This window comes from Raphanus sativus, chromosome 3 (assembly GCF_000801105.2).
Source record: "Raphanus sativus cultivar WK10039 chromosome 3, ASM80110v3, whole genome shotgun sequence".
Classification (NCBI taxonomy): domain Eukaryota; kingdom Viridiplantae; phylum Streptophyta; class Magnoliopsida; order Brassicales; family Brassicaceae; genus Raphanus; species Raphanus sativus.
Genome location: NC_079513.1, coordinates 12,716,971 through 12,729,404, shown reverse-complemented (window position 1 = coordinate 12,729,404; position 12,434 = coordinate 12,716,971). Strand labels below are relative to the sequence as shown.

General features: G+C 32.3%; 1 protein-coding gene across 1 annotated transcript; it reads left to right on the top strand.

Moving 5' to 3' along the window:
* Positions 1-8,213: 8,213 nt before the first annotated feature.
* Positions 8,214-8,873, top strand: LOC108845210 (probable E3 ubiquitin-protein ligase RHC2A). The gene has a single exon (XM_018618461.2). The coding sequence runs from the start codon at positions 8,224-8,226 to the stop codon at positions 8,749-8,751; it is 528 nt and encodes a 175-aa protein (XP_018473963.1). The 5' UTR covers positions 8,214-8,223; the 3' UTR covers positions 8,752-8,873.
* Positions 8,874-12,434: the final 3,561 nt, after the last annotated feature.

Genomic DNA, 12,434 nt, shown 5'->3' with positions numbered 1-12,434 from the left:
AGAGAGAGAGAGAGAGAGAGAGATTTATTGTTTAGCGTATATCCAAGAATTTAGGGTTTAGTGTTTGGATTTTTACCATGGGTTTTAAGCTTTGTCCATGGGTTTAGGGTATAGTGTTTAGTGTTTATGATTTAATTTTTTGTGACGGTTTTAAAATTGTTAAAAAAATTTCATCTTTTTGCAGCTAATAATATTTTTCTTTTATTTTAAAAACTTAACACAAATTATTATTATTTTATTTATTATATTAAAAAATTGTACATTAATTGACAAACTATGATTAGTTGGTAATTCACCAAGAAAAATTCATGATAAAATATTAAATTAGGAAACATTTCCATATAAATAAAAAATTGTGGTAGTTGAAAGATAATCTATGAATTAAAAGAATGTTTACATTTTTATATTTTTCAAAGAAAAAAAGGTTTACGATGAAGAGGATACCGAGAGAGAAGAGAGAGAGAGAGAGAGAGAGAGAGAGAGAGAGAGAGAGAGAGAGAGAGAGAGAGAGAGAGAGAGAGAGAGAGAGAGAGAGAGAGATTTAGTGTTTAGGGTATATCCAAGATTTTACAGTTTAGTGTTTAGGATTTATCCAAGGGTTTAGGGTATATCCAAGAATTTAGGGTTTAGTGTTTGGATTTTTACCCAAGGGTTTAAGTTTTGTCCATGGGTTTAGGGTATAGTGTTTAATGTTTAATGATTTACTCTTTTGTGACGGTTTTAAAATTGTTAAAAAAATTTATCTTTTGGCAGCTACTAATATTTTTCATTTATTTTAAAAAATTAACACAAATTATTATTTTTATTTATTTAAATTTTATAAAACTGGTATATTAATTGACAAACTATGATTAGTTGGTAATTCACCCAAGAAAAATTCATGATAAAATATTAAAACTATGAAACATTCCCATATAAAACAAAATTGTGGTAGTTAAAAGATAATCGATGAATTAAAGAATGTTTACATTTTTATATTTCTAAAAAAATGGTTTACGATGAGGGGGATACCGAGAGAGAGAGAGAGAGAGAGAGAGAGAGAGAGAGAGAGAGAGAGAGAGAGAGAGAGAGAGAGAGAGAGAGAGAGAGAGAGAGAGAGAGAGAGAGAGAGAGAGAGAGAGAGAGAGAGAGAGAGAGAGAGAATAATAATTTAAACCTCAAAGTATATTGAATTAAGTAATGTCTAAAATGCTTATAGTTTTGAACCACAAAGACCGAATGGAGAACAAATTTAGTTTTAGTAATACATAAAACATATGAATCGTATTTTGAATAATACATATTTATATTAATAACACATAAAACATCTGAAGAACAAATTTAGTTTTAATAATACATCAAACATTTGATTAGACATTAATAATATTTATACATAAAACATAAGAATCGTATTAATGCCCGTGTGGGGGCATTAATACGATTCGTATGTTTAAAATAAAAATATGTTAAAATCTTAATCTTATTTTTTAAATACTCATCAATACTGATAAAATCTGAAAGAGAGAGAGAGAGAGAGAGAGAGAGAGAGAGAGAGAGAGAGAGAGAGAGAGAGAGAGAGAGAGAGAGAGAGAGAGAGAGAGAGAGAGAGAGAGAGAGAGAGAGAGAGAGAGAGAGAGAGAGAGAGAGAGAGAGAGAGAGAGAGAGAGAGAGAGAGAGAGAGAGAGAGAGAGAGAGAGAGAGCCATAGAGAGAGCCATAGAGAGAGAAAGAGAGAGAGAGAGAGAGAGAGAGAGAGCCATAGAGAGAGAGCCATAGAGAGATAAACAAAATGAGTTCAAGAGTAAGATGCAAAGAAAGAAATATAGAACAAGTTTGATTACACAAAAATTTACATACATAATAATTTGATTATATATTAATAATATTTATACATAAAACCTATGCAAAGAGTGTGATTACACAAATATTTACGTACATATAATTTGATTAGATATTAATAATATTTATCTTACTCGAATTAGATATTATACACAAAATCAGTTCTTCTTACATGGTTCAACGAATACAGCCAAGTTCTGTGGAATCCTTACATGTTTGAAGTCAATGACCTACGAGGAAGGTATGTTATTATACAAAAATCATGTATATGAAAATCAAATTGTATAATAATAATTAAATCTTTATATGCAAGTTCTTGCAAATGAATCAGAGTAAGATAAATCACACCGGTGATATGTATAAACTATTGAGACTATGGAAAAAGAGGTTTATGGACAAGCTTTTCAAACCTCAACAGTTAAAGATTTGTATAGACATCGAGCCATTCTCACTCCCACAAATGATGAAGTGGATAAAATAAATGATTACATGCTTTCGCAGTTGCCAGGTAACATGTTTTGTGTTTACTCTTATGTTCCAGTAAATTTTTACATGTCACTCAAGTAAATGATTTATATATGTTTCTATCTCAGTGACGTCTATACCGTAAAATCAGCACCACCGAGATTAAACACAAAAAAACACACAAAACCCAAATTCCAAACTATATATATATACTTTCTAATATTTTCAAAAAATTGCTGATCTAACCATCTCATCCCGCGCAAGGCGCGGGTAACTACCTAGTAGGTAGTTATTCCAAATCTGGTTTCCTTAAATTTTAGAAAATCTATTTTTCAAAAATCTTAATTGGTAAAAAAATAGTTTAAAAAAAAAATCCAAAACCAAAAACCTTTTTCGAAACAGCAAACAATCAACCTCTAAAACTATTACTCTTTATCACTGTAGTTACCCTCCTTCATTAATAATTAACAATTCTCTACATTTTTGTAATGAAATCCATGTTTTCATCACAAATCTATATTTTATTTATCCTAAAGACCACTGTTTACAGATAATCTCATGTTTTATAGTTATATCATGTCTTTAATCTTTACTTGATTCCCTTCATTTAGTTTAAAAGTCTGCTGCCCTAAGTGAATGTTTACTTTTTTTTATTAATGAAGCACATGCATGCACACAAGTGTTAGAGTTGGATTTAACACAGCATATAAAAATCCACTAAAGTTGACTTGACAAAATGTTTAAGTGTAATTCTAAAACTCGAATGACCGAATTACGAACAAATGAATTACAACAAATACCGAATTACCTCAAATCAAATGGTTACTCAACAACATGAGATCTGCAAAGTAAGGCATAGTACATGCCTCCGAGGTTCATCAGGCATGCCTAACTATTTAGTCTAAGTGTAATTCTAAAGCTCAAATGACTGAATTACGAACAAACAAATGACGATAAAGACCGAATTACCTCGAAACAAACGGTTACTCAACAACGTCAGATCTGCAAAGTAAGGCATAGTATGTGCATCCGAGATATCCGAAATAGTTGAATGAGATGAACAATAATGTATTGGTAGTGATCTCTTTATTTCTTTTATGGTACAATCCTAAAAGTTAGATAAAAAGACAAGTTAAGCTCTGTACATTATGACACTACAAAAACATTAAAAAAATTAGAAATATTCCCTTTTTGTTGATCTCATATATATGGGGTGAAGTAGGCTGAACCCAACCAACTAATCTACTAAGATCTGTCCACCGGCACCAAATAGATCTGGTTCTCCGTAAAAGGAGTTGGATATCCCTATCACTTAGCCATACATATTGATAATCTGAATATGTGAGGTTTTGAATTCGGGTCCATTAGAAACTTTTCGAGCCGCCTTCGCTGCCTAACTACACCTGCTTGGTTTACTTAGAAATATTCTTTTCAAGTTGTATTATTCATTTTTTGCGATTCATATACATTACAATTGTTATCAATACAATAATTCATTTCGAATAAACTATATAATTAAATCTCCTCATATAATCCATTTTTACCTGTTTCCATAAATCTAAAGTTTTATTATAAATATTGGTTGTGAAACTCTCTCCATAAAACCCTAGCCACCAAGCCTCATTTGCTACCACCTTCTTCCTCCATCTTGGATTCCGGCCATTTTTAGGAGCTTGAACCTTCTGAACCATCTGACACCTTTGTTTCCTGTCAGAGCTTTCTTCTCTGGTAGTTTATCATTCCCTATCAAGCTTCCATGCCCGACAGATTAGCTTTCCTTGTCGGAGCCTCACATCTTGGTCAGACCCTTTATCTCCGACGGGTTCTTCATATCCTCACTGCATCTCCTCCCATTGTTACTTTAACAAGAACGTTTCTGAGTGTAGATAAAGAACTGGAATTTTCTAAATTTTCGATTTACTCTGACTCAAGGACTTTGTTATCTTCCATCTCTCCTTTACTTTGGTTCCCTTGGATTGTAGAGATGGACTCTTCTCCTTCAGTCTTAGTGGTTGATTTTATACTTTAATGTGCCTGTTGGTGTCATCTCTTTCGCCTTAGTGTGTTTCATTACTGCAGTATACAGCTCCTCTTCTGAGTTTACCAGGTTCGTTTCTGGCTTCTTTGTCGCTTTGAGCTATATTCTCACCTTCCCAGGATTGATTCTGATGAGGATATATAACCAGATATCAACATTCCTACTCTTAGACAAGCACAAAGAACAAGATCAGGAACTAAGGGGGTGATTATAAGCTTATGTGAAGCCAGTGAATGGTATCGATTCTTTACCAATGCCAACATCAACCCTAACTTAGAAGACATCACCAAACGTTTAGACAAGTTCTCAATCAGGATAAGAAGCTAAAGAAATCCCACCTTGTTTTACAAGACAGTCCAAGAGATGATGTTATTCTATGGCTATTCATTCCACATAAAGAGATGGTTTCCTTATTTACCATATCTCCCCTTAATTGAAACGGCGTGCATCAAGACAAGAGTTAAGATCCAAAACAACCACACTATCAAGTGGTAACTAAGGTAAGAATCATTTCATTACTTGATATTTGGACTAACCAGATTTTCTTGCAGGTTCTAAGTCTTTTATTTTATTTTCTTTGATTTGAGTCAAGGCATTGTTTAGCCTATTTCTTTATTTAGATCCTAAGATTGAGTCACGTAATAAATTTGCTCAAAGACCCCTAGAAGAGCATAACTGCATCAGCGAGTATAAGCATCTATAAACATCCTTATATCATTCAACCTTTGGAAATTATATAAGTCAGTATGCCCATAGCAACTAAACCTAATTAAGTCTTTCTAGTATTTGTGAGAAACATCCTTGAGAGCAATCTGTATTATATCAAGCTCCATTCCATAGAGTTTGTGGTTACACATCGATCCATTAGATTGTGTGATTCAAGGTATCTTCTATCCAGCTCCCTCCCTTTTTTCTGGCTGAGTTGTTTTATACGAACAAGCAGCTTGAATCCATCCTCCATCAACACGCCGTACGTCCATTCTTTAAGATAGTAAGTTAGTTATACGATGAAGTGCTATTTCCCATCTCCATAGTTCTCTTTCAAACATAAACAAACCGGATCCCATCACCATCTTATCTCCATCTCAATTTTTCCAATTCCATCTCCATTTCATCAACGGGTGCCTTGATCTCTCTATCTCTCTAACCAGCTTGAGAAGGGTGCAATCCGTGCTTATATCATTTTGGGTCTCAAGAGCTGATGAGGATAGAAAAATAGTTAGAACTGTTTGGTGTATTCGTAAGCTTCATTTACTCACAGTTACGTTGGTAGTTATTAAGGTATTGGTCAATCGTTTTCCATGTGTATGGATGAATAATTATTGCCACTTTTAATCATTTGTGGAGTAAGTTCTATCAAATTCTCTTTTCTGTTGGGAAAATCTTACTGCAGGGAACAAGTTCTTCTTTGATGTTTTAAAGACTGTTTTCTCTTTTTTCATGGGAAGCCTGTCTCCAACATTCATGAAGTTCCCTTTCTGGATGGTTATGTTATTGGCTGTTTTATACCCTCGAATTGGTAGCAGATACACTTCATTCTGAAGTTTGTTTTGGAATCTGAGAAGAATTCAAGAAGAATTAAAAAGGCTTTAAGTTGATGTGGTTCTTCGAATCACGATCTGTGGTGCCACTTAACTACTTAGTATTCACAAGACAAGGAAACAATGAAGTTCAAAGTTTGTTATCAGACATTAGGGTATTTCTAACTCAGCTCCTTTTTCTCTCCAAAATGGAGTAAAAGTGAATATGAAGTAAGGAATAGTTCAACCCAATTTCATATCCCACTCCGAAATAAAATTTACAACATAAATGGAGTAATCTATATTTTGTTTATTCATTACTCCATTATGAAATTAAAAAATGGAGTAAAGTTGGAACTATTTTACTCCATATTCAATTTTACTCTAATTTGAAGGGAAAACATAAAGTTTTACATTAGAGATGCGATTAGATATTTCATGTCTCTCTATATTGTAATTTATTTCGTATTGTTTTTCGTTTAGCCATTTATGTGGCCGAATTTTTTGCTAAGTCCAGCCTACCATTTGTAAAGCTTTTTCCCTAGTTAGAGCATCTTTATCCCTAAAATCTATTAGGGTTTTTTAAATTTTTATTTTTTAACTTTTCTGATTAAAATAAAAAATTAAAATAGCATCAATCGAGGGCCGTCACGTGTCGGTGAGGCCTGCGAACAATGCAAAAAACCCACTGCAAGCACCTTTTATCTGGCGACTTCTCCTCTTGGTTTTAGTGAATTTGTGGATCCCCCTAAAACCAGTGGCGAACCTACGTTATGTAGGGAGGAGGCAACTGCCCCACAAAAATCTACATATTAAGAAATTTCCATTAGAAAAAATAAACTTTCCTTAGCATAATTGGTTTCAGACATATGTTTGCCCCCTCTAGACCTTGGTTCAAACCCCTCCAAAGCTGTTTTTCCCCTATTATTTATTTTATGTCCCCACAATTTTCTTTTTCTAGATTCGCCACTGCCTAAAACCCCACTAAAATCCCCTCTCCTCCCCGATAAAAATGCTCTTAGAGTTAAAACTGTGGTTTGATCAAAAAAAAAAATTTTGGTTGCGAATTTTGCCTTCCTTAAATATTTAGTGAATTATGATATGATGAGTTTTTATTTTATGAGAAAAGGAAAAAACGTAAGTTACGTAACAAAATGAGAGAGTGACAATTTTATATTGATTTGTATATTATGATTGTCTCCCATGTACAACTACTAACTTTTTATAGTACAAAAACTATATATTATATCTCTCATGTACAGGGCCGGCCCAGAAGGCAAGCCACCCAAGCAAAGGATTAGGGCATCCAAATGATTGGGGCATATTTAAAAAAAAAATTGTTTCATCTATAATTAATAAATCTTGTAAATTTTCTCATTAAAATATAATTTACTAGACATTTTTAGTTAGAATACAATTTGTTAAAGCTCTAGTTCTAATTTCTCTTGAATTCAGATTTGAAAAATTCCAAAATTATGAATTTGTTTTTGGATTTTTATTCAATTTTTAAAAGGTTAATAGATGCAAGCGAAGATATTTTGAAGGCATCATGTTTGAATCTGGAAGTTTCTTTAATGAATGTTACAATTTCATATGTAATTGGTGATGATTTGTTTAAGAAACTAAATATTCTTCAATAATCAATGTCCAAAAGAATTCGAAACACATGAATTGTCTATCGTATATTGTTGACCATTTCGATGTAGTTGCCACATATAAAAGAAATTTTTCGAAATTAGTGTTAATAAAGATTTATTTGCGGTCTTCCAAATAACTACGTTAAATGGATTAATTATATTATCAATTGAAACGGTTATGGTTGAAAAACTTGATTATATGAATCTAATGGATATTTTTGTGGAAAAAATGTAAGTAAAATTATATTTCTAACAATAACTGTATATAATATTACTGTTTTTATAAACATGTTATAGGTTTTGGTCTTTTAAATGAACAACTATTTTATTCTTTAATTTTTTGCGATATAGATAAAATACGTATAAAGACATAATTTTAAATTTTGATTAGGGCAGTACTAAATATTTGTCCGGCACTGCTCATGTAAGAACATTTGTTATGCCGATAATGATAATTTCATATATGAGGTCAAAACAAGTATCTATGTGATAGGAAATTTTGACCAGTGTTTAATTAGGTGACGTATGATGGATAATCATTACATTTTATAACAATGCTTATAATTTTTAAAATCTCCAAAAGAGGAAATACGAAAACTTAGAGATACGCAAATATATCATATACTACGAAGGTTCTGAAATGTCAGTATTTAATAATCACAGATTATAAGAATGAGAATCTGAAGAAAATAGCATTATAAAAGAATATTTAAAAAGTCTCTCAAGTCTCAACCACCACTTCTTCAATGTCTAGGGACAGAGGTGACAACCAATTGGAGCGGCGGAGTTACACTTGTAATGAATGTGACATGATCATTACCATCCTCTCATCTTCTACTTCTCCTTCTCCATACTGTCCCCTATGCAATGTAGTCTCTACGTTTTCTTCTTCAACCCCTTTTGAGGTTGGTCTTGATGATCAAGAAAACGAAGAAAACGAGGAACTGATTCCGACCGTTGAAATTTCATCTTCAACGTTGTGTTGCTCTTCCTCAGACGACTCTACTTTACCATGCGCCATATGCAGGGAAGATTTCGTGATTGGAGAATCTGCTCGGAGATTGCCTTGCGACCATTTATACCATAATGATTGCATTATTCCTTGGATCACTAGTCATAACTCGTGTCCTCTCTGTCGGTTCGAGCTACCGGGTGAAGCTAGTGGAGACGACAGTGGTTTGTCCATGTGGTTCGATGCGTTGGCGTTAGAGGATGACTTGGAGGAAGATATGGGAACCGTCACGCTCGATTTGTACCAAAGTTTGGATGGCTAGAATTGTATGGATTGATGGAATGTACGTTTTAGAACATTTTCAAATCTATATAGTAATATAGAATATATTTATTCTAATATACATTTCCAAATCTATATGGATTTTACCTTGTCTTAAACGAGTATTCATATATTTATACAAGAGGAAAATAGTTTTTTCTTTCTTTATAATGAGTTTCTATATTGCATGAAAAAGAAAACATTATAGGAGCCTATTATTGCTAAAGTATACTTTCTCCTTCAATATATAAATATATATATATATATATATTTTATGTATATTAAGAATATAACATATATTCACAATTAAATTATCATTTATATATTTCCAATAATATCAACTAATAATATTTATTTTTATCAATCTGAAGTATCTCAGATTTATGTGGAGGTTAAGACTAATTCCCAATAAAAATGTAATCTATATATTGATAAATTCTCTTTTCCATGAATTTAAATGAGTCGAAAACAAATGTCTATATTTATGTGGTTGTAGGGATGGCAATTGGGTTTTCCCGTCCCATTCCGTCCCGAACCACTGCGGGTTCGGCTTCTGGTGGTACACGGTGGGTCTGTCCCGCGCGGGATGCGGTTCTCAAATTAGCTGCCCAATCTCGTACCGCAAAATATGTAGGCTTTCGCGGGCCATCCCGCGGGACATCGAATATTACATTGATTGTTTTTATATGTACAAACAAACATAGACAAGAATTGAGTTTCAGCTTGCACATGATCAAGCATACTCTTATAAGATCAATACATTAAGTTTATACAAAACAAATGTTTTTCTTATCATTTATGATGGCTTGAAGAAACTCCATCGGTGCAGATCAGAGGCGCTTAGGAGACCGGAAGCATCATCGAACCTGAAACCACGATCAACGGAGCTCCATAATGTCTAATCCTCTTCTCTCTCTCTCTCTCTCTCTCTCTCTCTCTCTCTCTCTCTCTCTCTCTCTCTCTCTCTCTCTCTCTCTCTCTCTCTCTCTCTCTCTCTCTCTCTCTCTCTCTCTCTCTCTCTCTCTCTCTCTCTCTCTCTCTCTCTCTCTCTCTCTCTCTCTCTCTCTCTCTCTCTCTCTCTCTCTCTCTCTCTCTCTCTCTCTCTCTCTCTCTCTCTCTCTCTCTCTCTCTCTCTCTCTCTCTCTCTCTCTCTCTCTCTCTCTCTCTCTCTCTCTCTCTCTCTCTCTCTCGGGTGAAAGCATAAATAGCGACTTAGGATTGCGGGTCTTTCAAAATCCCGCGGTTTAACCCATCCTGCTTTCGGCCCGTCCCGCTTTGATCCCATCCCGCTTTGAACCCGTCCCGCTTTGAGCCCGTCCCGCTTGAGCCCGTCCCGCGAGGCCCGCAATTTTGCGGGCTTATCAAATGGAGGCCCGATCCCGCCCCGCAGTAAGCCTTTACGGGCCAGGCCCGCGGTCCAGGTCCTTGATTGCCATCCCTATGTGGTTGTTCAAAAGTAATACTCTCTCCGTTTCCGAAAGTAAGATTTTCTAAATTTTATTCTTGTTCCACAAAGATAGGTTTTTTTATATATTTAAGGTATTTTGTATATTTTTGAGAAAAATTAATTGTTAATATTTTACTTGAATAAATTTTATTAGTGGATAGTTATTGAAAAGTGTATAGAAAAATAAATAGTAGGTTAAGTTGTAAATTTTTATTATGTTCTTAATAAACGTGAAAATTTTAGATAATTTTATTTTCGAGAATAGAAGTAGTTTAGTTTAGTTTCTTTTTTTTTTGAAAAAAATATAACTTAGTTTTTTGATCTGACATGAAACGTTTTGGTGTCCCAATCTCTTCTTTTTATCACTCAATTACAAAGTTCCGGACATCAACTAATAATAGTTGATAATATTATTTCTATAAATCGATGGATCAATGATTTATGTAATTATTATGTAATTTTAGGTTTCCAGATATTATTGTTAAATTCTTATGTAACAATAATACAGTTGTACACATCTATCTAATATATTAAAATTGAAGTACAAATTGTATTTAACCCTAAGTTTTCCTTAATAATTACAGTTAATGCCACTACCTTAATGAGCTGTCGTTTTGACTATTTCATTAACACCCAAACATAAATTGATGTTCCCTTTACCAATTTAATTGGAAACTAAATCGAATGGGCCTTAAGAAGCTGTCGTTTTGAGAATTTCCTAAACGACCATCCACTTCTCTGATTTAATTTGAAATTCAACCTGATGAACCAAAAATATGTCATTCTCCACAGCAACCTTCGGTTAAATTTGTTCTGCATTAACAAAACCAATAAATACAATGTTAAATCGATTACACTTAAACCCCTATTGTATAAATACTTAACCTCACAATTTGATTCAATATATATCTACATTATTAAAACAAATAAACTGAAGTTTATTAGAAACATGGTATCAGTTTTAAGAAGATGTTTGTTTAAAAATATGAATATCAGTTTAAAAAAAATTGTTTGGAAACATAAATAGCAGTTTAAAAAAAAATTATTTGGAAACATGAATAAGAGTATTAAAAAGAAATATAATGTTCTTTGGAAACATGAATAGCAGTATATTAAAAAAAAACAAAAAGTGCTATTAAAAAAAATGAAAGTACATTATATTATGAAAACTATATATTTGGACCAGTTTTAAAATATACGAAAATGAGCTAATATAATTATCTAAAACATTTTTTTTCAAAAATAATCAAAAACAAAATTTTAAATTTATATACTTATTTCAAATCAAAATAACAATTTAAAGTTGATTTATATCATAAACTGATTCAAAAATATACATATATTCAAAATTTTATTTTTACTAAAATATTTTCCAATAACCATTACTAAAAATTGTTTTCAATATATATAATAAAAGTACAATACAAAATCCAATTTCATATACCAACTTAAATTATAGTTTTTATATTTCACTTTAAGTTTTTAAAATATAATATATGTGATTATTTATATGATAGTACATATTAAATACTATTAATTATATGATTACTTATATGATGATACGTATAAAATACGATTAATTATATGATGACACAAATATGATATATAATAGTGACTTAGGGTGGGTGTTCGGGTGCCATTCGGGTTCGGTTCGGGTTTCTTTGGGTTCCGGATTTCCGGGATCAACGATGTCATCCCCATTCGAATATTTCTAAATTTTCGTTCGGATTTGATTCAGATCGTTGCGTGTTCGGTTCAGGTTCGGATACTCATTTAATTATTTAAAATTTTAAAATTCATCATACACTTCAAATTTCTCAAAATCTATAAATAAAATAATACATTTCATATAAATTTGAATAACATATGTTAGAATACATAAACTTCACATATAAATTGGTTTGGTTTAAATATTTGGATAGAGAATCAATAATTATTTTCAAGTATTTAAACCAACTTAAAAGTATCATATATTATTTAAATGTTTCTTATATACATTAAGTCTAAAAATAATTAATATATATAAGTATATAAATCTATTTCAGATACATTCAGGTATCTGAAATACTTGGGTTTGGGTTAAGTACTATTTTTTGGATCAGAATCATTTCGTTTTTTTTATTTGGATTTTTTGGTCGGTTCTAATATTGACATGAAAAACAAATAGCAATGTATTTTATAAAACATATACCCGTGCAGACGCGCGGGTCAAAATCTAGTAATCTATTAAAAGTGAA